Genomic DNA, 27842 nt, shown 5'->3' with positions numbered 1-27842 from the left:
TCTGCCAAATTTTTATTTAGAAAACTTTGACATCGAATCTCTGGAACCGAAAGGTAGAGAAAACTCTCTACAAAATCAAGAAAATTATGTTACATCCAGTAATCCGGAAGATATGTTCGTCGAATCGAGCTGATCAACTAAAAACCACTCACTCAGTCCTTCTCATCCAACATTAGCCAAAAAAAAGGAGCCAAGCAAATAACGAGACGTTTATGGCGAAAGAAGTATGATCTCACGGCAATACATCCAAATGATTGCAGGAATACAATGGATTCAATTTCCGACAATAACGTTGGATTTCTGTGCCAAGGCGCCCATGTAATGATTTGACGTCCATTACTTTATAGTTTTGTTTATTAATAAATTATAACTTGGTTTAATAATAACTCCAGTAATTATTAAACCTTTCTCGTCAAAGGCAAGACTGCCTGTAACCTTTCTTCTGTTTCGCGATTCATCTGAAGAAGATCATTGTCGTTCTACATAATAAGTTTGAACCCTTTCGAACGCGCTGCAACCCCGCGTGGTTCTTCAACGTGTCCTCACACCGTTTTGTGAGGTTATCATGGTTCTCTGTTCCTAAAATTCATTGAAATACCAATTAGTAGCCAATATGATTTTCTTAGCAATTTAGATCGCTTCTAACTTCGCGGGATTTGAAGATATGCTCTGGCGATACTCCAATGATTTTCTCTTGTTTTCGGAGCCAAAATGATGCGCCTATGGTTCATACTTTGTGAAAACGCACTGCTAATAAACCTCAAACTCACCGTTGTACCGGACTAACAAGTGCTGAAAAACTTCCTTCCTCAGTACTTTGTTCTCCCGCGTCAGCATCCATGAGACCCAACCAACACACACCTTATGATAGCTCAGCACCTCCTTTACGATGGAAGGCACTCTTCCTTGGGAAATATTTAGTTCTGTTGCGAGCTGTCTTTGTTATGTTCGACAGTTACCGCGAAGCATTTCGTTAGCATGATTTTGATGCTGCTCATCTGAAACGGTGAACGGTCCACTTCTTTCAACTGTCCCTGGCCTTCCCGTCCCACCGTGCTAATGTAAACGGGTGATTTTATAAGGGATTAGTTTCTTTGTTTTCATACAGAATTTAAACGTTTTTATAGACAATACTAATGAATTATTTTCTGCCTCTAACAAGGGGAGCTCAGGACAAAGCACTCGCTTGCAGAGAAACTAATCATGACATTTGAAAGACCAATTCATGCTGATTACAATAAGCTAATAAAATTCCTGTACGGTTGAGAATTTTTCGAGAGATTCAAGGTTAAATGCACGACTGCGCCTCCTAGCGACCTACACAGTAAATAATGGTTGTGTTAATTCAACTCAATTTTAACACAGGGCAGTGGTTCCATTGTGACTACCACTATGCGGTGTTAGTTCAACACAGAACCCGCGGTGTCGGCGTTTAACACAGAAAATGTGTTACGTCTTTAACACACAACCGGGGTTGAGCGGTGTTAAATTCGGATATGTGTTAGTATTTTCGGTGCTGATTCGACACCATGTGAGGGTCGGTAGTGTGGAGAAAAGTGTTGAGTGTTACTTGTGACAGAGTTGCACCAACACAAAGAAAGTAACCCAGTGTGTAATGTGTTAATATTACACCATGTCAAACATCAATATAACACAGTCCCTGTGTTACTTCAACATCATTTTCTTATTATTTCAACATGCAATCTGTGTCATAATTCAAGGTCAAAGCCCCATAAGTAACACCGTTTTGGTGTTAATTCTACACTTCCTGTGTTAAAACTCAAAGTCCGAGCATAAGATTAACACCGTTTTTGGTGCTAGATCGACTCCACTTCTGTCTTACTACGACACCTGTTTCGGTGTAGAAATAACTCCATGTGTGGTGTTGATGTAACCCTTTTTCTGTGCTGGAAAACCATGTGATGTGCATGCTCACGCTTACCCAAGATTCTAGTTTTAAAATAAGAATAGTAAACTACAGAACACTTCATATAGAAAATCTTCATAAAAATTTTTGCCGTCCTCCACAACATTTATTATGAAGTATTTCTTGATGGTGTGAAACACAACCTTCACCAACATCTCGTTTAAGAATGATAGGAAACTTTTATCTATATCCTTATAATATGTTTGCCTCTTAATCGTCAATCTACTTGTTTTCCGCCATTTTTGAAGCACAGTCTCCTGTGTTGACAGCCGAGTTCTAGTGCAGTATAGACGTGACGTATTAATACGATGTTGTTTCTCGCTGTTGACATATTTCTTCAGAAACATTATGTAAAGCAATTGAAAACATATCGCGCTGTTTGCATGTTGAAATTTTACGAATATCTGTATTTGTTTAAGTATTTCTTTCTACTATGTTTGTCTGTAGCTTCAATTCATATGCCTTTATAATTAGATGCCCAACATATTTGGCAATCACGCAGAAAACAACACCAAAGATTCTACACTTGTGTTGATTTAACACACAGGCAGTGTGTCATTCCAACTACCGGCATTTGACACACAACTCTAAATGGAGAGTAAGTTGTTCTAACCACCTATTTGTGTTATATTTTAACACATAGGCGAGTCGTTGAAATAACACGATTTTTTACAGTGTATGTAGATTTTGTAAAAAATATATTCTTTGCTCTATTTGACAATAAGCTTGGATATACGATCCAATTATGTTTATCTTTTCCAGTAATCTTTGGGACTCCTCTGAGTCTCGAGTCTCAGGTTGAGAAACCAAGAACTAGACTATTGCCAAGAGGTTGAAAGGTGGATAGAACAAAATTACATCTCGCATAAACAGAACCAACAAATATAATGAGACTCTCTTTATGCTTCTAAAATCATGATATATTCTCAAATATATTATTTATTGGGAAAGTTAAATTGTATCTGTTTGATACCTGTAGATTTGAAGAAAGTCTTTCCCAAATCCCAAAATGAAGTTAAGCATGGCGATTTTGGTTTCGAATTTAACAGAGGTCATTTGTTAACGGTCATATGATTAGACCTTGTAGAATATGAAGGTAATGTTAACATTGAAAATTTGATGGAAGTAAAAATAAAAACGTTTCTCCTAAGCTTGTGAGTTGCAGAACTTTCTCTTTATACATAGAAGATGTTTTGCAGCATTAGAAAAACAAAACCCAAAATATCTCAACGAAATAAGGCGTGTCAAAGCGGAGAAGAAATCGACGGTACTATGCAGTTACATCGTATCTTAGAGAAAAAAACACTTTACAGTAGAAGAAAAGTTTTTAAAAGTTGGAAATTAGTTAAAAGTCGCTATCTCCAACTTCTTCATACTTCTTGTTCTTCTGTAAAGTTGTGTTTTGTTTTTGAGATACGAAAATTTGTAAGTTTTACTTCCCACGATTATGCCGGTTAGGCTAAAGGAGACAGTGATTATGAAAAATGAATGTAATGGCGGAAGGAAGAAAGTGGAAAGAAACGGGCGAACCACGAGAAAACCCACGAGCACGAGCTGGGATCGAACCCACGAGCTGGGATCGAACCAGGGACTCCAAGCACCGGATGTGAACGCTCTACCACTGAGCCCCCCCACACCTTTTTGAGATACGAAGTAGCTTTAGAGTACCGTCGAAAGGAATTTGTAAGCACATAAATTACTTACATTTGTATCAAGTAATTGCTGCTAAATGCACTAAATTTTACAAACATTAGAATACATTTCCATATGGTTGTTTCTCTGTAATTTTTTCTGTCAAATTGTCTATCAATTAAACACATCAATAACTTATAGAAAATCTTTATTATGTTTTACCATAAGAATCGTAGTAGAGTTCAAACTAAATACAATTTCAAAGTGTTTGTTGCAATATGCTCATTACATCTAAATCATGTTACATTGATTTTCCAATTGATATAATTTAATATTCCGTATATAATTTTGTGCATCTTTTCACAAAAATTAGACATTTTATAACACTCGTTTCCAAACTTTCCCATTTTATATTTTTGTAATACACTCATATAATTAATACTTCAAAGCAAATGTTATGTACAACATTTGAGCATCATTCAACGTGTGGAAAATTATTGTTAATTAATTGCCGTCTGCCGATATTACAATGTAAATTCTTTTTATTACTCATAAATGACCACTATTTTCCAACAATGTTAAAGCCAAGCGCTCTTAAGTAATTGTGAACTTCATTTTGTAATAAGGCGGACAATTTCGTCATTTCCGATTGATCAACTCCAGCTTCCGGTCCAATCATAATAGTTATTTCGTAGTTCGCAGCAGTTACTTCAGTGTTAACTCTAAATGCTGTACGCGCTACACTAGGATATCTTGAATAAAGAAATTGTTTAAGTGACTCAACTAGAGAATTAAAATCTGCATCATTGACTACAAGTGGTACGTATAATTTTATTTGTATTTGGTGGCCTCCACCTCCAGAAGGGCTCAGGTTTCCTTGGATCACACCCTGAACTACTTTGCCTACATCATTCATATTCACTCCTAAAACTCCCGATCTAACAGAAATACTAATCACATAAATTCCAACTTTCTTCACATATGATATTGTAAATGCGTTACTTGACGCAGTAGGATATTTAGAATAAAGAGCCACTTTAATCGCCTCAATCAGATCATCAATATTACCAACATTTTCGGGTATTGTAATGTCAAATGAGCCACCCCCCTGATGATGAGAGTTCACATATTCCTGAACAACGTTTTTCAGTTCCTCAGCTGTGATAGATGGAGCTCCCACTCCCAGGTTAACAAGTACAAACGTTTTACCATCCTCTACCTTATAGGTAACAGTAACTGAGTCAGTTGGTGCATTGGGATAATGAGACGCAATGTATGTTCGGACTGTTAATACTAAATCATCTAAGTCTAACCCGAAATCAATAACACTAGATACGTCAATAGTAATTTGTGTTGTTTGCTTAATTATCACAATATTTGTTTGAACGGTTATGGAGAATTTGTTATAAAGTTGATTAATAATATCGTTGGCAAGCTCTTGATAATCAATTGTTTGAGTTACTGATTTAGTAAGAGTGACTGAAATCTCGTAACTTCCAGCTGGCCCAAGCGAAACCTGTATGTCGCCTGGAGAAACATACGGATATTTACTTCGTATATATATTTCAATCTGTTCATATGCTTGATTCAGTGAACCAAAATTGGGCGGGAAAGTGAATGTAATTTTAACGCCCCCAGGTACGTTCTGTGAACCCTGAGAAGCAGGTGTAGTAAATTGTATTGAGCCACTCCCGGGAGGATGAGAATTCACATACTCCTGAACAACGTTTTTCAGTTCCTCAGCTGTGATAGATGGAGCTCCCACTCCCAGGTTAACAAGTACAAACGTTTTACCATCCTCTACCTTATAGGTAACAGTAACTGAGTCAGTTGGTGCATTGGGATAATGAGACGCAATGTATGTTCGGACTGTTAATACTAAATCATCTAAGTCTAACCCGAAATCAATAACACTAGATACGTCAATAGTAATTTGCGTTGTTTGCTTAATTATCACAATATTTGTTTGAACGGTTATGGAGAATTTGTTATAAAGTTGATTAATAATATCGTTGGCAAGCTCTTGATAATCAATTGTTTGAGTTACTGATTTAGTAAGAGTGACTGAAATCTCGTAACTTCCAGCTGGCCCAAGCGAAACCTGTATGTCGCCTGGAGAAACATACGGATATTTACTTCGTATATATATTTCAATCTGTTCATATGCTTGATTCAGTGAACCAAAATTGGGCGGGAAAGTGAATGTAATTTTAACGCCCCCAGGTACGTTCTGTGAACCCTGAGAAGCAGGTGTAGTAAATTGTATTGAGCCACTCCCGGGAGGATGAGAATTCACATACTCCTGAACAACGTTTTTCAGTTCCTCAGCTGTGATAGATGGAGCTCCCACTCCCAGGTTAACAAGTACAAACGTTTTACCATCCTCTACCTTATAGGTAACAGTAACTGAGTCAGTTGGTGCATTGGGATAATGAGACGCAATGTATGTTCGGACTGTTAATACTAAATCATCTAAGTCTAACCCGAAATCAATAACACTAGATACGTCAATAGTAATTTGTGTTGTTTGCTTAATTATCACAATATTTGTTTGAACGGTTATGGAGAATTTGTTATAAAGTTGATTAATAATATCGTTGGCAAGCTCTTGATAATCAATTGTTTGAGTTACTGATTTAGTAAGAGTGACTGAAATCTCGTAACTTCCAGCCGGCCCAAGCGAAATCTGTATGTCGCCTGGAGAAACATACGGATATTTACTTCGTATATATATTTGAATCTGTTCATATGCTTGATTCAGTGAACCAAAATTGGGTGGGAAAGTGAATGTAATTTTAACGTCCCCAGGTACGTTCTGTGAACCCTGAGAAGCAGGTGTAGTAAATTGTATTGAGCCACTCCCGGGAGGATGAGAATTCACATACTCCTGAACAACGTTTTTCAGTTCCTCAGCTGTGATGGATGGAGCTCCCACTCCCAGGTTAACCAGTACAAACGTTTTACCATCCTCTACCTTATAAGTAACAGTAACTGATCCACTTGGTGCATTGGGATAATGAGACGCAATGTATGTTCGGACGGTTAATACTAAATCATCTAAGTCTAACCCGAAATCAATAACACTAGATACGTCAATAGTAATTTGTGTTGTTTCCTTAATTATCACAATATTTGTTTGAACGGTTATGGAGAATTTGTTATAAAGTTGATTAATAATATCGTTGACAAGCTCTTGATAATCAATTGTTTGAGTTGCTGGTTTAGTAAGAGTGACTGAAATCTCGTAACTTCCAGCTGGCCCCAGCGAAACCTGTATATCTCCTGGAGAAACATACGGATATTTAGTACGTATATATATTTGAATCTCTTCATATGCTTGATTCAGTGAACCAAAATTGGGCGGAAAAGTGAATGTAATTTTAACGCCCCCAGGTACGTCCTGTGGACGCTGAGTAGCCTGAGTAGTGGGTGGTGTAACTGGTTGGTCTCCTGTAAAGAAGAACAAATTAATAATAACATCGATATTATATTTGGTGGAAAAGTATTTCTTTATTTTTTTAGTGAATTTAGTAGGATCACCCCCTCGGACAGTAATTACTATTTTATAACTTCCAGGATCATCTGGTAAATATATAACATCAATATTATCTTTGGGAATTTTAGGGAATTCTAAATGTAAATATATGTTTAGTTCTTCTGTCAATACGTCAATTGAAACACCAGTTGGAAGTGTAGTAACTATGGTGATTTGAAAACCACCGCTTGAACCAGTTGGAGTAGTAATTAAGGGACGTTGAGTTGTTGTTGTTGTAGTAGTAGTAGTAGTTGTTGTTGTTGTTGCTGCTGTTGTTGTTGTTGTTGTAGGTGGCACTATGTTTGGAGGATATTCTGGATAAATTCCATATGTTTCGATTATGAATTTGATTACTAGATCAACCAGTTCAGCATGTGGAACGGAAGGAGCTCCTTGTGTATCGATATATATTTCAACACCTGTTGTCGTACTGAGTACTACAACTACAAACGTTCCGGAACTATGTGGAAGCTGTTGGTTTAAAAAGTCAATAATTTGAAATTGAAGTAGTAATTCTTCTACATTGGAACCGAATGGTAAGACTATATCGGGATGGCGTTTCTCTGTCGTTGTGCCAATTGGTGTCGTCACTCTTGTAGTGGAGGTTGGTGTAGTTTGAGGTGGTTGCGGTACTGATGAGGGGGGAGGAGGTATTATGATTATTTCAACTCCTGCAGGCTTTGTAGAAGTTCCATTGCTCTTTAAATACCTTATAATGTCTTGGATATTATTAGTGGTCACACCTACTACAATGACAGAAATGTCCAAGCCTGGTATATTTATTGGAGCACTCGGGGGTTTACCCACTTCTATAATTTCCAAAAGATACTTGTAAACTAATATTGCCTGATTTCTTGGTAAAGTGTCTATTGAGACCGACCACTGACCTCCTGAACCTCCTTGAAATACTGAACCATCTGATATCACTCTAAGAAGGTAATAATAAACCTGCTGAGCATTGTCTGCTGTTATTCCGCTAAACGTTATCCTTATGTTTGTTCCAGGAACTGTTAACGACCCAACAGATGGAGTACCTTCAATTAATATTTTTATCAAATAATTATAAACAACTTGTAAAGTATCATAGGTTAAACCTTCAATTGTTATGTCAACGCCATATTTTGGTAGTGATATAATATATGTTAAAGTTACACTAAGATTAAAATATTCATAAATCTTTTCCAAAAACCACTGTGCATTGTTCGAATTCAAACCAGGAATTGTAATCGTCACATCTTGTCCAGGGACAGTAATAACACCATTACTTGGCAAAGAATTGCTCTGAGAAAGCAATTGAGTTAAATAAGATATAACTGCGTTGAGATTACTTCCGTTTAATCCTACAATGGTAATCTTTCCATAAATAGTGGGAATCTCTATGCTACCAGTACTTCCCCAGTTAAATCCATTTCCTCCAGCAGGAATCTCTATTGAACTACTTCCTCCTGGTTTTACTTGAGTTGAACCACCACCTATCTGTATGGTACCACTTCCTAATGAATTCCAATCAAAACCACCTGAACCTCCTGAGCCGCCCCAAATTTGTACTGAACCGCCTCCTGTTCCCAATGAACCTAAACTTCCTATTTGTATTGTACCCCCTGAGCCACCTCCTAATCCCAACTGACCCAAATCAAAATCATATTTTTGAATTGAACCTCCAGGTTTTATTTGAACAGTTCCTCCACCCGACGACTGAAATCCTGGTAGCTGGATTGTTCCACTTCCACCAGTAAGGAATGATGTTCCTTGTATGTTTCCTGTGCCTCGAATTTGCAATGTGGATGAGGAACCTCGTCCTTTCCCACCATATGAAAGAATTCCACCGCTTCCAGATGAAACTATGTTGCCGCTACCACTTCCAAAACCAAGAGGTGAACTGCCCTGGATTAGAAAAGATTGTGATTTAGATCCTGGGGAATTTCTGTACTGGCTTTTCACAGGTGAAGACGAAGAAAACATCTAAAAATTTTTTAAGAAAATATAGAAACAGTATTATTAAAATTTGATTTTTCAGACATGTAAACGATTAGATTAAATACTATTTTTAAAAGTAAGTGTGAATACCTTAAGTCAATAGAACATTATATTTCCTACAAGCGTATGTCCTGAAACAAACGCTTGGAACTTAATTTTTGTTTAAGTGCGTAATAATGCAATTTCTATCAAGTATCTTGATTCTGAACACTATAAGAAGGTGGAGCGTAACATTGACGGGACAAAATTAATTGATGGGTAGAGGTGAATACAAGGCTATATTTACTTTATTTTCAATATTTATTAAGTTTTTAAATAGATGGCATTCATCATCCTAGTTCTCAATCCATTCATTTAGTCCCTATTTCTCAAACTGTGGTTCGCAGACCAAAAATGGTTCTTCAGGTATGTTCTTGGGTTTGTCTCACATTGAACGTTGGTCAAAGAAAAACAAAAGTAAAAATAATCAAATTCAACTGAATTGCATTTCATACTCTACAATTGAGAATCTCAAATCACATAGAAGATAAGAATTTACTAAGGTAAAGATAATCTATTATATATACAGTAGAGCGTCGATTATCCGAAGTAATTGGGGGACATGGGTGTTCGGAAAACTGGTTTGTTCGGATAATCGAACTGTACATGTTTATTTGCCACGCGCGGAGCAGCACGCCTCAACTCTAAGCTGGCGCAGCTGTTGCTGTGAACAGCTTTGATACTGCCGCTAATTCTACAGCCAGTGCCAAACCGACAGAACTGTGCTGAATGTTGAAACACAGCGACTGGCGGCTTGGCCGGTCAGCAGCGGCTTATGAAGGCCCCATTAGAAGCAATGTTCCGCCAGCGGTGGCTCAGTGCGGCGACTACTGTGGGAAACTTGGTTTGGGAGTGAGGGGGATGATGGACGGTAGGGTGGGAGAGTAACAGGTACGAGCGAGTACACAGTTCGGTTAAGCGGTCGTTCGGTTGACCGACGTTTGGATAATCGACGCTCTACTGTATATATATATATATATATATATATATATATATATATATATATATATATATATACACTTCTATTATTTACCAATATAAAATTAAGGGATGTTTAATAAATAATATTCCTTTAAAATGTAAGAGTATTGGTATATGGTCAAGACACATACAAAATGACGAATTTTTCTTTCAAAAGCGAAAGAGCAGGATGTATTCTGTATAAGTGGTCAAAAACTGGATTTTTCCGATATGTGATTGTGAAGAGAAATGAAGAAAATGAGCTGAATCGAACGGAAAATGAATGAGAAAATGTTATTTGGGGGGCAGGGAGATGGTTTCAGTTTAATTTGAAAAGAGAAAATCAAAATGATTGAGGCATTGGCTGAGAAGGGATGTACTATATAAGGAGGGATGTACTAGAGCAAGAGGAAGAGCAAGGAAGCAGAAAAAGTGTGGAGTTGATGGACGGTAATGAAACAGAAGAAAACCAAATTGAACGTGGTTTCAAAATGGTTAACTGAAGACTGTGCATGTAAGCTTTTCAGTTTGCGGCAATTTTCTACCAATAATACCAAAATACTTATCATGATGTTAATAATGGCTTGAAAAAAGTTTGATAAAGTTGATAAAGCTTGTAATTCTAAATTTGAGAAGCTCGTAATCCGATATTTCTTAGACACAATTGACGAAGTCCTTGCTTTGGACAGAACACTTTTTTTAAAAAAATACAAGAATTGACAATTACAATAACTGTAAAGCTGGTTTTCTACGTTACTGTCTTTAAAATCAATAATGTTAATAATTATAAATATATTGACAAATAACGTTCTTAGAAGCATTTTCATTTCCAAAGTCCAAATCAAGAGAAGAGAATTCTTCCAGTATGAACTTGCAATTCTCAGGGTCTTAAATTTGAGTTTTACAATCACGAATAATCGAATATGGAAATTTTTGCCACATTTAATCATTTATTGCAGTTGGTTAATCTTTCTGTTTACCTTTACTTAAAAGAGTAGATCCTCTACCCTATCAAAGGCGTCTAACTCAGAAACTTACGAGTTTCCAAAATCATATATTTATAAGCATTTACCCTTCACACCTTCCTAGGCTCTTAAATTTGAGTTTTACAATCACGAATAATCGAATATGGAAACTTTCGCCACATTTAATCATTTATTGCAGTTGGTTAATCTTTCTGTTTACCTTTACTTAAAAGAGTAGATCCTCTACCCTATCAAAGACGTCTAACTCAGAAACTTACGAGTTTCCAAAATCATATATTTATAAGCATTTACCCTTCACACCTTCCTAGGCTCTTTAATTTGAGTTTTACAATCACGAATAATCGAATATGGAAATTTTTGACACATTTAATCATTTATTGCAGTTGGTTAATCTTTCTGTTTACCTTTACTTAAAAGAGTAGATCCTCTACCCTATCAAAGACGTCTAACTCAGAAACTTACGAGTTTCCAAAATCATATATTTATAAGCATTTACCCTTCACACCTAAGCCCAAATATCTGGATATTTGTGTGTGTGTGTGTGTGTGTGTGTGTGTGTGTGTGTGTGTGTCTGTGTCTTGTATAAACGATACCATATTATTTGAATTAATGAGTGGAATTATGGAATAAATGCTATAATATACAGTATATGTCTGACAATCTACGTCAAAGCAGCTAGTTTTTAAAGTACCTACTAGCGGATGCTTTGCCCTCAGATCCCCATGTTTGTTCGGCTTACGGCCTCGCATCTCATCGGTCCTGGCTTCCGAAAAGCGCAACAAGAATTTTTCATTTCGCTGTTTTTGAAGGTCTGTGGGGAGGAGAACATGACTAGAATACGAATAACGTCATAGGGATGTAGCTGATGGTCCTCATATGTGGACCTTCGTTCTTCAGTAGTAGTAAAATCTGCTTATGTGGTCCTATTATGTTTTTAATTTATTACGTTTCCATTTAACACGATAAATTCATTATGTTGAATGTAATGAAAACTCAGCCCGTGCGAATGCAAATTGGGTGGCCCGTGTTCAGGGGGGCCTAAAGGGGCTGTTTGCTGCCAACCCTAAAATTTTCACTGTAAAATTTGCAAATTAACTATAATATGGTGATGAACTGTAATATGGTTGGATCTGCGCCCTAACTCCTACCGCCTCCTCTACATTTTTGGGTTTGCTGCGGGCCTGCAAGTTGGTTTTGTTTATTGCAAAAAAAACTGTTATTCCAGTAAAAAAAAAAAAAAAAAAGTACATCGGATATTCTCAAACTATGGTTATCTATTACTTGGGGCTCAGAACATATAGTGTTGATTTAAAGTGAATATGAAATGAAAATGAAACGAAATCTTTGAGTTTTACGTCCCACGTTTATGTTAACCCTTATCCGGGCAAGCTATTTTTGTAACGTAGACGGCAACTGGGGCCTTACCAACTCTATTAGTCTTACCAACTCGATATGTTCATGACTTTAACTTCGACTAAAAATAGGAGAATTCAGAATTTTATGTCATCGAAATATGTATGGTTATTGAGAAATTCGAAAATAAATATGAAGCTACTGGGCCTGGGAGACCCCGGTTGCCCGGATAAGGGTTAAAGTGAATACTTTACACACATGAAGAAGGATTCGGTTTTCTTTAGTGCAGGAAAACTCTTTTGCATTTGACATAAAACCGATTAGGACACTATTTGTACTTTCACAAGGTTCTGTATTTCAAGCTCCTCGAGCAGCTCAACTGAAATAAGAAACAAGAGAATTTATTCATATAACTACGAGGAAACACAAATGATTGTTATTGCAACAATGAGCACCAGCAGCGAATTTACGGGGCAGGTGGTGTTCGGACTGAAGTAACCACATTCCCGGTATTTCTTTAAAAAACAGAACTAAATAGAGACATTCCTTTGATGATAAACCTCAAGCGCTCCGTTTCAAAAAAAATCTGGAATTTCTGAATGAAAGGAAGTATTAATACGCAAAGACCCTTCCAAAATATTTTCTAAATTTGCTACTGTTAGAAATCACACACAACCCAGAAATCGAAGAGAACAATTAAGATAAAATTCCCATGATTTAGTCTAATGGAATATGTTTAAGGGACGCCATTATTTTTAAAAAAAATCTAAATTGTAATATAGTACAATATGAACCCAATGATCAATTTTAGGGTACTTTTCCCCCCTGTCTCAACTTTAAGTTTACATTTATATAGGTGTACATAGCATCAAAATAATAATAATTTAATAGTGCTTATTTTTCAAAATTAGAAAAATTTCCTTTAGTCTTGTCCCTCCCCCTTCCCCTAATTCTCAAACTTTGAACACTTTAACTTGATTTCAACAGTAATGTAAACATTCAATAATGCGAGCACCAGAGACATAAGTTTGGAAACTTCAAGTAATTAACTGTTACGCGTACAATAAAAAAAATATTAACCTATTAACATTTGAAATTCGTGGGGTCAGTACCCTCTATACTCAGCCATATCACCGCCCAAATGGTAAACATCTGTACATATATGCGATGATAAAATATTTATGTCATATATGCTTTTAATTTGTCTTTGAATAATTAAATACCTTTTATTAGAATTTTTATTTTACATTACGAATTGGGTGATACTTTTCTAAGAATTTGTATTGTAGACCTGAGGTCAACGTTTGTGGACCTACACTAAACACACGTATAGCCGAAATACTACTACGCAGACCAAAAAAGTATAAAATTGCTACTACTTCTAGAAGTATTAGGCACATTATATAAAAAAAAGTTTTGCCTTCAAAATATTCAAAATAATAGAAAAATATTGGGCTATTTGCCTTCCGCTTCCACCGAAGACACCTTGACTCAGAATTCATAGAAACAAAACAAAATACGTGGAAAACCAATTAACAAATGTATAACCATATGAAACATTTTTCAACTAGAGAATTCAGTAATTCGATTTTCGCGCACAGATATTTAACAATTACCAATGTGTAGGAGCATAACGTTTCAGAACTCAGGTAGACATATGTGGACCTGGGGAACGAAGAGGGTAAAGTTCGTGCAATTGCTCTCAATATTTCCTAAATTTGGCTACGTGGAGGCTTTGTCCCCAAACCCCCCGTATACTCGGCCTACGTTCTCTCACGTTTTAGACCCACAATTCTACCGAATTTCAAGTTCCTTTTCCTATTTCGACTACCTGAAAGATAAAATTTTGTACCTCCAAAAACTCCTATTTAAATAACATGGGAATTTTTTCATCAATCCTTTAAACCTCTTAAAAACTAAAAGTATTCACTTTTGGCAATTTGCTTGTAAGTTAGTCACGAAAAGCTACAATCATGTCAAATTTCATCATTCTAATCCTGCCAAAGTGCCTAAAGATTTTGGGGATGTAGAAGACCCGGTAATTTACTTACGTAACGCTAACGAAAACATACAAGCATACCGAATTTCAAGTTTTCATTCCAATTCCAATAACCTAAAATGAAGAAGAGGAGGTTCATTTAAATAAAATGGGGAATTTCTTCATAGCCTCTTTAGAATCCCTAAAAATTAAAAATATTACCTTTTGGATATTTTTCTGTGGGTTAGTCCGGAAAAGTAACAATAATACCAAATTTCAACTTTCCACGTCAACCGGAAGTGCCCCTTTATTTTATGTCAGTTGATGTAGTTTTGTATACACAGTAGTTAAGGTATATAATTTGCCATGTATATTCTTCAACGTCTCCTCTCGAAGCAAATTAACAACTGGTCTTTTCGAATGGAAGCCTCTTAAGACTTATGTCAGTCAAAAGGAGATTTTTAAATAGAAGAATTATCGTACAGGTTGCCCCTCAACTGCCTCACGATAAACTTTCGACACCAGTTTATTTTCCCGATGTTTTTCCGTGATCTGAACTGATCAGACCATGGACATGATGAAAATCACAAGAAAGTTCTAGACCAGCGCGGACAGGTCATTCGCAATGCTGTTACCTGAACATCTGATTTTACATTTGTGCTGTTCTTCCACTTACCGATTAATTTCCTACTTGTGTAATAGCATAAGCTAAATATCTCTACTTTACGATATTTTATCTTTTCACATTAAAATAAACGCCCATTTAAATTACATGAGAATTTCTTCATCCAACCGCTCCTCTTTAGGCCTCTTAAAAAACTAAAAATATTCACTTTTGGCAATTTGCCTGTAGGTTAGTCCCGGAAAGCAAAAATCATGCCAAACCTCATAATTCTAATCCTGCCGGAAGTGCCTAAACATTTTAGGGTGCACGAGACCCTGTAACTTACTTAGGTAACGCTAACAAAAATGTACAAGCATACCGAATTTCAAGTTTTTATTCCAATTTCAAGTATTTAAAATATGAGATTGTAGGTCCAAGAAGAGACCCATTTAAATAACCCATGCAAGAAACTTAAAGCTTAAATTATCGTGGATATATATATATCACATTCATATGAAACTTTCAGAACACGGACAGCCTGAATGGATAACGTTAACAGGGAAAAAAAACATTGCTTATGAAACTAAAAGGAAACACTCATAAAAATTGCTGGTGTATTATTTTTATTGTCAGTTTGTGCAAAATGTACATATTAAACAATATTATTATATTTTTTTACGGATAATATACAAATTAGCGCTGCCTGAATATTCATGTTATTTTCAATGGATTCATAACTTGATACATTAAAGAGGAAAAAAAGGTCTACTTCCCTCCTCCCTTCATTACCTTTCTGTTGATAATATTTTAAGAATGTGCAGATGCATTTGAGAACGATTCAGTAAGTTTCAGAAAAATGTTGTCTCTTCAAAAACGAAACAGCATTCTAATTGGCAAATTGGCAAAATAATATAACGAAGGGAATACGTAGGAAACAATGTACCTTTAAGACGGTGGCTCTAACTTTTACAGATGGATTTGAAAGATTACATAATTGATTTAAATGTAACATGATAATATCGTTATATTAAATATCACAAAGAATAATATTATGTGCAATATTTGAAGAAATCATTTTATGTTCATTATCTCCCACGAGAAATTAGAAAAAAATATCAGGACCTACTTGGATTGTACGATCGTCAACAGATGATTGATCCGGAAAGAATATTCAGCCTAACAGTTACGTCCAGGAGATATTATATTATATCTTGTACTATAATGTTAGGGGATGCACTAAAATTATTAGAGGATGCACCAAGTTCATGCAAAATGCTTATTTCATTCTGTCTGATTATGAGGGGAAGTTATCAACAAATGGTTATCAACAAATTCTTCAGGATGGTGCAGTGGAACAAATAAATTAAAGAAATTGCTCATTAGATTCTATAAGATAACTATTATTAATATTTTGTTATTAACAGGAAACGGAATGAAAAATTATATTTTTCTACCGGTATAACCGTAGATTACTTCTCTGATTGTCGAAATGAAGTCTTCCCCATCAATTAGGTGACTGCTGTCAGCTGCTTTTGCTACTATTTCAAAGTAACCGTTATCTCGTGGATCATAACTAATAACCAAATTTGAATATTTAGAATTTAATTCCTGTTTGACAGCATTTATTAATCCATCATAGTCAGTGAATTCAATGGGCAACGAAACTTTTACTTGATTTAACATAGTATGAGTTGGTACAATAGGCTCATAAACCGAAACCGAACTCGACTTTTCGATTATTTCTTGCAACTCTCTCGTTAATTCCTTTTCATCGACATTGGGGCCATCAGCTCCGACTTGAATGGATATAACAATTATATATCCGGGAAATGTGCGAGTTAATTCGAGAGAATCAAGATACACTGTCGGGTATTTACGAGCAAGTAACTCTTTGATGGACGACACAACAGCATCAATATCTTCAATGTAAGAGGAAACTCGAACCGTCAACTTCATAGGTGACTTTTCCTTCGTGAGTCTTCTACTCCCGCTTCCAGAAGCCAAAGATGTTTTACCCTGAATAAAAAAAGATTATTATTTAGATCCCGGAGAAATTATATACTGTATTAAGCTTCCTTAATTAAACAAAAGATTATTTTTTTTTAATTTATAACATTATCCTAATTTTTATTAACTTACGCATTCCTGATAAAAATATTTATTACTGTTGTTATTTTTATTATTAATATTTACTTTTTGTTTTGATCCTTTTAGCTATAGGAAAAGTGACATTAAATGAGATATGTACGGTTATATCTAATGATATTGCCTGTAGTCTGTCGGCTTTTAGTATGATTGCAGGCTAGAAACACAACACCTCAAATAACTCAGTACTGGTCAAGACCACATATTATAGTAAGACTAGAATCTCAAACATTCTACTTGCACAAGAGTTGAGTTGATTTTAGTTTAGCGTCCCTTTCAGGAGCGAGGTTATATAAGACGTGGACCTACTGATTAACGTGGAATCCGAACCGCATAAGCTCCCGCTGGGAATTGAACCCGTTCTTGCACAAGAATGCAAACCAAGAGCCTCACTTACATACTAACTAACTACTCTATGGCCTATGTAAACCGAAGATTCAATACCACGTTCAAAAAAGCTCTTCATTGACTTCTATCCTTAGCCAACTGGATCCAGTTTCTACTTTGTATTTCTATTTCTGCGAGATTCATCTTAATATTGTCCTCTCATCTGCGCCGAGGCCTTTCTAATGAAAGTATTCCGATTGGACTTCTAGTTAAGACTTTAAAAGCATTCCTACTTTCTTTCAGTCTGGCTATATGACCTGTCCACCTGAGCCTGCTAGATTTGATAACCCTAACAATGTTTGGTAAACCGTATAAATTATGTAGTTCCTCGTTATACAGTTTCCGCCATTCCCCATTCCCGTTCCTCTTGGCTCCGAATATTCGACTCAGGATTTTGTTCTCAAATACTTTCAGTTTACGTTCTTTCCTCAAAGTAAAAGACCATGTTTCGCAACCACATAGAACAACAGGCATGATTATCATTTTATATATTTTAAGCTTCAAAAATCTCGGCAGAATTCGCGAGAAATCTCCACAAGAGGTTCTGAACTGAATAATAACACGAATTGCCTGCTTTTAGTTGACGTTTAATATCTTCGTGAATATGGTTTTCGTCTGTTTGATATTTAAAAGTATTCACTTTATCAAAAGTATTATTTGATATTTTAATACATCCTTAATTTGTATTTAGTTTTCTCTGCATTTAGTTCTAAACCCATGTCCCGCAAGTGTTTAACAAGACCTCTGTATTTCATTCTGTTGTTATCCTGTTCCCCTATTAAATTTACATCATCAGCATATGCCATAACCTAGTGAATACCATTCAACTCTAGGCCCTGGCTGCTATCTTTGATTTTTCTTATAGCGTACTCCAGGGCAAACTTGAATAATAATGGCGACAACGCACCTCCTCGTTTTAGGCCATTCTCGAAATGAAAAAAAAATCCTACCTGGATTTTACTTTATGATTCATTTAAATATCTTAATTAATCTGATTAGCTTTTTCGGTATTTCAAATTCTGTAAGAATGTTGTACAGCTCTGTTACATAGTGCGGTAGTTAAGATGATAAAAAAATAACAGAAATCAGTTTGGGAAAACGGGATCTACGTTTACATAATTTTATTTTAGCTAGCCTTCTTTGTCTTCATATTTGGGTTAAGTGCTATAAGTTTTTCACCATGCCCGTTCGCCATTTTTTCCCTTTAAATCAGTGATGGGTACATGTCTGCATCCAGGCTGAGAATAAAAGTTAAGAAGTATATGATGTAATCATTTTAAAAAGAAAATTAGCTCCACGCATAAAAGAAAGTGTGAAAGCTGAAAATCAAATTATATCTGAATTGATATTAGACTTAATCGCTTAAGCGTAAAAATTATCATCTTTAGATTTTTGGATACCAACATTTTTTTTTTTTTTTTTTTTTTTTTTTGTAACGTAAGAGATTGATACTAAGCCAACTAGATTCCAATATTGGCCAATTAGAAGTTAGAGGAAAATTAGATTCCATATAACCACTTTCAAATGGTCGTAGTTCTCAGGTTCAAACTGGCCTAGACATATGAAATCGAAACTAGGACATCCAAAATATAAAAAATATTTAGAAAATTTATAACTTAAGCACAATTATTGAACTGTCGTCTCATTGGAGAAAGGTGGGGAGAAAATTAAAAAAAATAGGCTCAAGTGTAGTTCTGATTTTGTCCTTGCCGCAGCACATGATAACAATGGAAATCATTGCTTTAAATTATTATTGTATGCGTATTTGGACGTCCTATAATAATATTTTCTTAACTTCGACCCTGGCTTATACGTTAAGTTATGTTAAAAGAATAGAAATGAATAAACCGTAAATTAAGAATTTCATTACTAATGCCTGATATATATATATGGTGTTTCAAAACAACACCGACAACGTTTGAGAGGTAATTCCTGACACTAAGATAAGACAAGAAGTATAGACCAACCTGGGTACACAAATACTTCCTTTCAGAATTATAGGTTGCCGAAAACATGAAAAGATGAAGTTTAAAGATCCATGGCCCCAAAACAATGGGACCTACCATAGTCGGATCAAGATCTCACTTAGGAACTAATATGCACTATCCAAAAATACAAGTTTCAGAATCTTAAGGTACTCATGCAACAATTTTTATAAGGGTAGTTTGGCAACGGCATATAATTTGAAGTTCTCACTAACTATCCGTATAAAAATTGTTGTCGAACTACCTCTGGATTCTGACACTTTTATATTTGGATAGGTCACATACTAGTTTCGAAGTCTTGACCCGACTACGGTAGGTCCCACAGTATTGGAGCTATCCACCTTTAAAGTTCATTTTCTCATGTTTTCGGCAGCCTATAACTGTAAGAAAACATTTGTGCACACAGGTTGGTCTATACTGTGAAAATATGTGTTTTTGGACAGATAATGGCACATCTTATTTCGGACTTAGGGACATTTCATTTTAAAATTCTATGCAGTGGAAAGCATCATCGTTTATTTAAAGTTGAATCACTTCTCGATTTTTTTCTAAGTTCACTTACTTTTCTTACAAGGTAGTTTGTTAATTCTTTCAACACCTGTAATTTCTTAATCAATAAAAACGAGAGATTGTTTCCCTGTCAGCACTCCTATCATCACCTCACCTTTGGTTAATCTATGAACACGCACTTTTCATCAAGACTGAAGAAATAGTCAACGACCCACGATATTAAACCGGAAGGGACATCGAACAAAAACCATAGAGAGACTTTTGGAAGGGAAGTCCGGATTAGGTTGGAGACGACTCAACATGTAAAAACGCGAGCTACAATTCCGAGCTTACGAAACGTATAACCTTGCTTTAGCCTAGAGAGCATTGTGTCGATCACGATGGATAGTTCACTTAAGAATAGTTTCGATTTTGATTGAATTTACTATCTTCGAAACGCTTGTTTTCCTGTTCGAATTTCACTGACTCTTAATTCAGGACTACTTGGACTCCCAGTAGACCAGAGAGTATATATATGCAGGGTGTTTCAAAACACATCGACAACTTTTGGGAGGCGATTCCTAACACCAAGATTAGACAATAAGTATTGTGCAATCGCCCCTTGTCAGTTTGAAAGCTCAGATAACGTTCTACTTAATTGTGTAATTGGGCATGTCTGAACTGACAAGTTGCGCCCAGAATTTTGTAAACATTGAATTTGGTAGAGCATAAAGTACAGGATCTGACCTGGGTTGCATACAAATAATAAGAGATGGACGGACATCAACCCACTGGCAGAATAGTCGAGGAGGAAAGACCGAGATTTGCAAGTAAGTGCGAGTAGATTACTCGTAACCAATCTCTTTTCAACCCCTTACACATCACAATCTGTTTCTTTTGTATATGCTCGATTTTATTAGCGAAGTGAAGCTTACTTGTGTTTCTTTTTATGTTTCAATACCCACGTTTCTCTTTGACAGTGTGACGAGGTTGTCAGGACACAAGAAATATATAGAAATATATAACACATGTGCTACTAAGCTATATTAAATGAACGAATGAAAATGTGAGAGGAAACCGAAGTACCTGAGAAACTCACAGACACGATGTTGTCCAACACAAACTTCCTTGGGCCGGGATCGAACCAGCGATTTCATATGGCAGAGGTAAGCGATCTACCATGGAGCCACTGTGTCTCCTACTAGACGTAGATCCGCGACTTTAACTTAAACCACAGTATCTACCACCGTGAATCAAAGCCGGTCTCCTGTACACCCTAACAGCACAAGATGTGCAAGGCATGTCCCATTTAGATGTCCCAGCTACTTTTTAGGTACCCTACACTTGACACATATGTTATTCATGTGCTAAGTATGTACTTCAGCTACCTACAATTTTAGGTACTTGTTACACCTAATTGATATTTGCAACTATGTACTACAAATATAGCATTTATATAGCTGGCTCACTTTCGCACTCTAACAGTCATTTGTTTTCATGTCGTCACTTGGGACATATATCTGTCATGTTCTAGGTACGTCCTTTAGGAGCATACTGTTTCAGATACCCTAACAGCACAAGATGTGATAGGCATGCTATATTTAGGTGTTCTAAATTCATCTCCCACATTTGATGCATTTGCTGCTTCTTTTTCTAAGCGATTGTGTACTAGAAGCAACAAACGCGTCAACTTTATTAGATGGCAAATGTCGCCGATAATTTGAAAGTGAATATGGAAGAACTACGGAATAAAGTAAATAGACACTCGTCATTTTGTTATAAAATTACATGGCGAAGAGATTTTATCTGATCCCAAACGGTTATCGTCGAATATACGCGGTTAAAGGAGCACTGTGATTAGTCAAATTCAAAAGACCTCAACAATTTCTCCCTCTACAAGCGAAGTTCTCTTCATCGCCTCCGTGGCCAAGTCGGAAGAGCATGCGGCTAGTAATCCAAAGGTTGGAGGTTCGCGGCCACCCTGGCTTACATGTTCTTTTAGTTGTTTAAAGTATTTTTGACTCATTTTAATGTAAATACATCACGCATATAGGCAATTTAACGTATTTTTGGGGAGTCATTTTGTGGTTTGTTGACGCTTACGGCATGAGGAACATACTGGACACGTTCCCCGGGTACATGTCAGGCATGTGCCTAGGGGCGGACATAGACTGTGACTATCACTTGCCATCCATGTGATGTCTCTCTCAGACGTGCATAAGGCGCATACTGGACACATCCCCTGTAATGAGGAAACATGATAGGCATATGCCTGCTTTGTAATTGTGCTGTTAGGGGAGGCAGCGAAGTACTAACCGGGACGCAGACAAGGTTGGCTAACGACAAGCCTGGACACATTCCTGAAGGTGTCCAGACTTGTCGGGATCGACCCCGAGATGCTTTGACATATCTCATTTTGGGTCGCTGACGACAAGGTTGGCCAACGACAAGCTTGGACACATACAGTGTCCGGGCTTGTCGTCGTCCAACCTTGGCGCGGTCCCTACTAACCACTTACCACAACGAATTACATTGATGTATATTTGGTTTTGTTAACAACATATTTCCCTCTTTTACTTATTTCCTTAGTGGTTTAATAATAATAATAATAATAATAATAATAATAATAATAATAATAATAATAATAATAATAATAATAATAATAATAATAACATAGATCTGGAAATGTTTCATTCGGCAAATAGGGGTGACTGGAAATCGGATGATTAATATACAAAGAACAAAACATAATAGACTACTAGTTAGGTCTCCTGGGTACGTTTCACGCTATAGAAAGATCAGGATTATAAAGGTAATTTGGAACATGGTAGTAATATAAAGAAGCAGGCGACAATCTGTTCCTGGAATCTTACGCGTTCATCACAGGGACGATACAGCATTTCAACAATAAATAAAGGAATAGTCTATAGTTGTTTTAAGAGAGTCGAGAACTGCAGTATATGGTGTAAGATAAGGTAAATTTTACGCTAAAAACGATTGTGCATTTTTCGTCTCTGATCATTAATCCAACTAAGGTTATTTATTTATTTATTTATTTTGCAAAAGATACTTTGGCAACCTTGTGTGGTGGCGGCCACTACAGTGTCACCGTGCAAAACTCCCATTTAAAATAATGTTTCTTCACAAGTGGCAGATAATAAAGTTGCTCAAGACCGTTGTGCTAGAGCAGACGGTGGTAGCAACTGTTTTAGTGGAAGCAACTGCAATTGCTCCATATGACAGCTTCCAATTCAAAGTAATGCTTTGCAAGCAGTCGCGCAATTCAGTGCCTGTGTATCAAAGAGGGATAAGAGTTTCTGACGTTTCAGAAGCTAATTCAGTTTAACCTTTCGTAACGGCGTAGCTAACGTGGTGCATTTGTGTACTAGTAGGCTTACGATTGATCTGAAAGGAAGGCTGATAAACTAGTATACTTTTAGTCTACTAGTATACTAGAAAGCTTAACGTCACCTTTCCTGAAACTAATCTAACTTATAACCACTCTTCACGTCCTACTCATACTGACAGACATATTCTGGTTTGTCTCGTATGTCGCACAGCGTAATCAGAGTTGCTAAGTTTACTAATATAATATAGCTCTGCAGTCCATCTTGTTCATTTATCACATTTAAGAAACGCTGAATAAAAATAAAAGATCTAGCATAGTTAATATTTCAAATTTCAATTTAGAACAAATTCAGGTTTTGCAAATATTGCCTTGTTTCGTTTATATACTTAATGTAATGCACTTAAGTCGGAGCAAAATTCGTACTGCCGGTATTTTATAAATTATACATTATTACTGAACATAGAGAAAATATTATTTTTGCTTATAAAATTACGGTATTCAGAGTTTATATTGTGTATAAAATGCTTGTATGTAGATAAAGCCTGCAGAAACATAACTACATCAATCTTCGGGAGCGTTCACCTCTGGTGCTTGAGATCAAGGGGTTCGATCCCAGCCCCCGCCAAGTGAACTTTGTGGTGGACAAACACCGTGTGCGTGGGTTTTCTCGGGGTTCTCCCGTTTCCTCCCACTCTCTTCATTCCACCATTTTATTCATTACTCATCATCACCGTCTTCTTTAGCCTAACCGGCATAGGCGTGGGACGTAAAACTCAAAGATTTCATTTTTTCAATCTTCGAAATGTGACTCATAAAAAAATGCAAAAAAAAAATCCTAATATACATGGGGTCGATAAACTTGTCCTTTCAGAGTTATAAATAGCCGAAAGGCGAGAAAATCACTTGTTTAAATGGCCTAGTTTTAAACTATGAAGCCTAGTGCAAATGGGTAAAGCTCGAGGCTCTGGACTATTTTTTTCTGCAGGCCTGGTTTTACCCCGCGAAAATATATATTGTATGATATATTGGCTTAAGTCAGTTAAAAATTTTCTTGTTCCTTGGAAGACTTAGAAAATATACATTCGAGTCTTTCCTACTACATAGAAGTGCGCTTGGTATCCTGCTCTACGAATGTCAAGAGGAACTGGAACTTGATAGGTGAAACTCGCTGCTTCTAGGAAATTCAAGGAACAAAGTACCACCTTACTAGCAGATACTTTGAGGTTACAAAATCTTCATTTTATGGTTGGTATTACTATTTGTAAGATCTGAATTTGAAACTGCAAGGATAAGACATGATTAATCGTGCATTACAAACATGAATGACTATGTAAAATGTCCGAATACAAATTTTTGGTCTAGGAAGAAACAATTAAAAACAGAAGGCTTGATACACTTCACAACTTATGCTAAGGCCAAAACAAGTTTAAGGAATCATGTTTTGTGCAAAACTTTTGCCAAGAAGCTTCAGCATTTGAGGAATTCAAAGAAAGATTTTAAGAAATTAGATCTATTAAAAATGAGCTCTCTCTCTCTGTTTGAACAATTGATATTCATACACTTAATTGAACAATTTGATATGCGCCAGTGTAGAATTTCATTCATAGTTTTCGAGAAAATTTTAAAAATGTTGTAAATCTAAAAATAATTAATGCTAAACGATAACACGCTACCTATTAATGTGAAAGTGATACTGGAATATGCTCTTATTAAACTATTTAACATGCCAATAGCAATGCGACTTGGCTAAGCATGGTTAATGATAAACAATAATTATGATGACAAGTTAAATTTTTATTTTCCATTTAACTAAAGTATTGTCCTAAGATGGGGCATATATCAGTGGATAGATCAAGTCAAAGTTAATAGAACGCGACGTGTTTAGGGTAAATTTTCATTCGAATTTTCGAGAAAATCGGCAAAAAAGAGCTTTTGTGAAACTAAAAGGTATCTCATTTCTTCCAATAATACTTATAGTTTAGCTGGATCAGATTGTTCATATATATATATATATATATATATATATATATATATATATATATATATATATATATATATATATTCATCATCAACAACATAGGGATTTTGTCATTATTCATAGAACACTTGAAGCAAGCGACAAGCTTCCATGATCCACAATCTTCAGCTAACTTCTTCGCCTTCTCGTACGAATTTTCTGCTTTAATATCGACAATCAATTGTTGGCTCCTTCTTTCCATCCCTTTCTTTCCTGCCACAACACCCTTTAGCACGTCTCGCATGATACAGTTCCTTTTAAGCCCTTGTTCCAACTAGTTTCTCTTCCTGTTCCCAATAATGTCTAAAATTGCTATTTTCCCCCCAGCATTTCTAACACCCTCTCATTTCTTTTTCCCTCGACCCAAATAATTCTTTCCATTCTTCTTCACACCCACATCTCGATCGAGTCTAGTCATTTGTCATCATTTTTGCTTAGTGCCCATGTTTCTGCCCCATACAGTACAATGCTCCACATGAAATATTTTATGATTTTTTCTCTCAACTTTAACCAAAGGTCCACAAAATAGGCTTTTCTTAGTTCTTTCGCCATTCCTATCCTTGCTTTTCATTTCACGTTCACACTTCTTATCATCATTAATAATACTAGCCAGATATCGAAAACGTCATCTATTCTATTTATATATTGTAAATATAAAAATACTATGTTAAATATTAGGTCGTGCCTTCTTACAGTAACAGAAACAATCCCAGCAGTTTTAGACATAGAGTACTTCAAACATTTAATAACATATTACTTCAATATCTTGCAAAGCTTGGTTATTATAATTCGAATCTCACCAATTGTTCGTATTACTTTTCCAAAACTACAAACCCTGGGCAAGAATTATACAGTGTTCAAAATTTGGTAGTGTAACTAGTTAGAATTCCATATCATCTATCATTCTGATTGGTTCAAAAGTTCAGTTTCAAATGCTAAAAATGTTAAAAATGTGACGGCATAAATACATGAACAGAATGCTCAAAGCAATAAATTATTAGAACTACATAAAAATTACCACAATTAAACAGATGAAATATATAAATTTTAAGTAACAGTGACAAGAAAGAGTAGCATATCACCAACTATGGAGTAACATCTCAGGAAAAAGGCTTCTGAAACTGAACGGACCGTTCCACATGGAATATTCAAATTGTTTATTATAATAAAAGATCACAAAACTCAACTATTTTGTGTAAAAGTAAGAAATTAGATGCTCTACAGAGTATTTTCTGTACAGTTATTTTATTCTAATTACTCAGTTGTAATGTGAAAATACGATTTCCTTTTGATTCAGACTCATGATATATGTAAATTTTGAACTGGAACTCGAAGATGGAACACCTATCTTCTGGATACTGACCTAAGGTAGCCTAAGGTTATTAACTATTTGAAAACAAAGGAAAATATTCTTTGAAGAAGACATACTGTCATATGTATTGTTTTTTATTATTTAACTATGAAATTGTTTGACAATAAGGCAAACAATTGATAGAACACATCAAGGTTACCAAAATGGCATTCTTAAAGATATATTTTTGATATCACTTTGATATTATTAGAAGGTAAGACAAACAGTTGATAGATCATATCACGATTAATAAAATGGCAAGTTTGAAGATTGATTGGTCTTATCAGTATTTGGCTGATTTAACTATGATATAGTTAAATGATAAGGTAGACAATTTATAGAACACATCAAGATTAACAAAATGGCATGATTGAAGATATATATTCTTGTCAGTGTCTTTCCTGACTAAATTATGAAATTGTTAGAAGATAGGACAAACAATTGATAGAATTCATCAGGATTAAGAAAATTGCATGCTTCAAGGTATAATCTCATCTGAATTTTCTCATTTAACTATGATATCGTTAAACCATAAGACATTTAATTGAAAGAACACATCAAGATTAAGAAAATATCATGTTTGAAAATATATTCTTAATTTAGCTTTGGTATCGTTAGAAGATAAGATAAACAACTGACAGATCACACCATGCTTGAAGATATATTCTTAATTTAACTTTGATATTGTTAGTAGAGAAGATAAACAATTGATACATACATCAAGATTTTAAAAAAATGATATACCTAAAGACACATTCTTACTTGTATATTTTCTGGTTTAAGCATGAATTGTTAAAACATCAGACAGACAATTGATAGTACACATCAAGATTAACCAAATGACATGCTTGAAGATATATTCTTGATTTATCTATGATGTCGTTAGAAGATAAGACAAACAAATGATAGATCATATCAAGATTAATAACATGGCATGCTTGAAGATATAGTCTTGATGTATCTATAGTATTGTTAGAATATAAAGAAAACAATTGATATTCCACATCAACATTAGAAAATGCCATGCTTGAAGGTACATTCTTGATTAATTGTGATATTGTTAGAAGACAAGGCAAACAATTGATAGAGCACAACAAGATTCACAAAATGTCATGATTGAAGATATTG

The 27842-nt window shown here is 35.6% G+C and overlaps 1 protein-coding gene across 8 annotated transcripts in view; it reads right to left on the bottom strand.

Moving 5' to 3' along the window:
- Positions 1–3843: 3843 nt before the first annotated feature.
- LOC145680331 (uncharacterized) overlaps positions 3844–27842 on the bottom strand; it is a 153780-nt gene continuing 129781 nt past the window's right edge. For 3 of the 8 annotated variants that reach the window (XM_081750707.1, XM_081750710.1, XM_081750708.1), the window contains one exon: positions 3845–9056. In XM_081750707.1, the coding sequence (XP_081606833.1) occupies positions 4122–9056 (4935 nt within the window). In that variant the 3' untranslated portion in view covers positions 3845–4121. Of the gene's footprint in view, positions 9057–15948; positions 17008–27842 lie in introns of those variants that run through there. The other 5 variants (XM_081750711.1, XM_081750713.1, XM_081750712.1 and 2 more) reach the window with 4 other exon arrangements.

The sequence above is a fragment of the Thermobia domestica genome, chromosome 3, assembly GCF_964235325.1.
Source record: "Thermobia domestica chromosome 3, izTheDome1.hap1.1, whole genome shotgun sequence".
Classification (NCBI taxonomy): Eukaryota; Metazoa; Arthropoda; class Insecta; order Zygentoma; family Lepismatidae; genus Thermobia; species Thermobia domestica.
The sequence above is the reverse complement of the archived record's forward strand: the minus strand, read 5'-3'. Positions and strand labels throughout refer to the sequence as shown.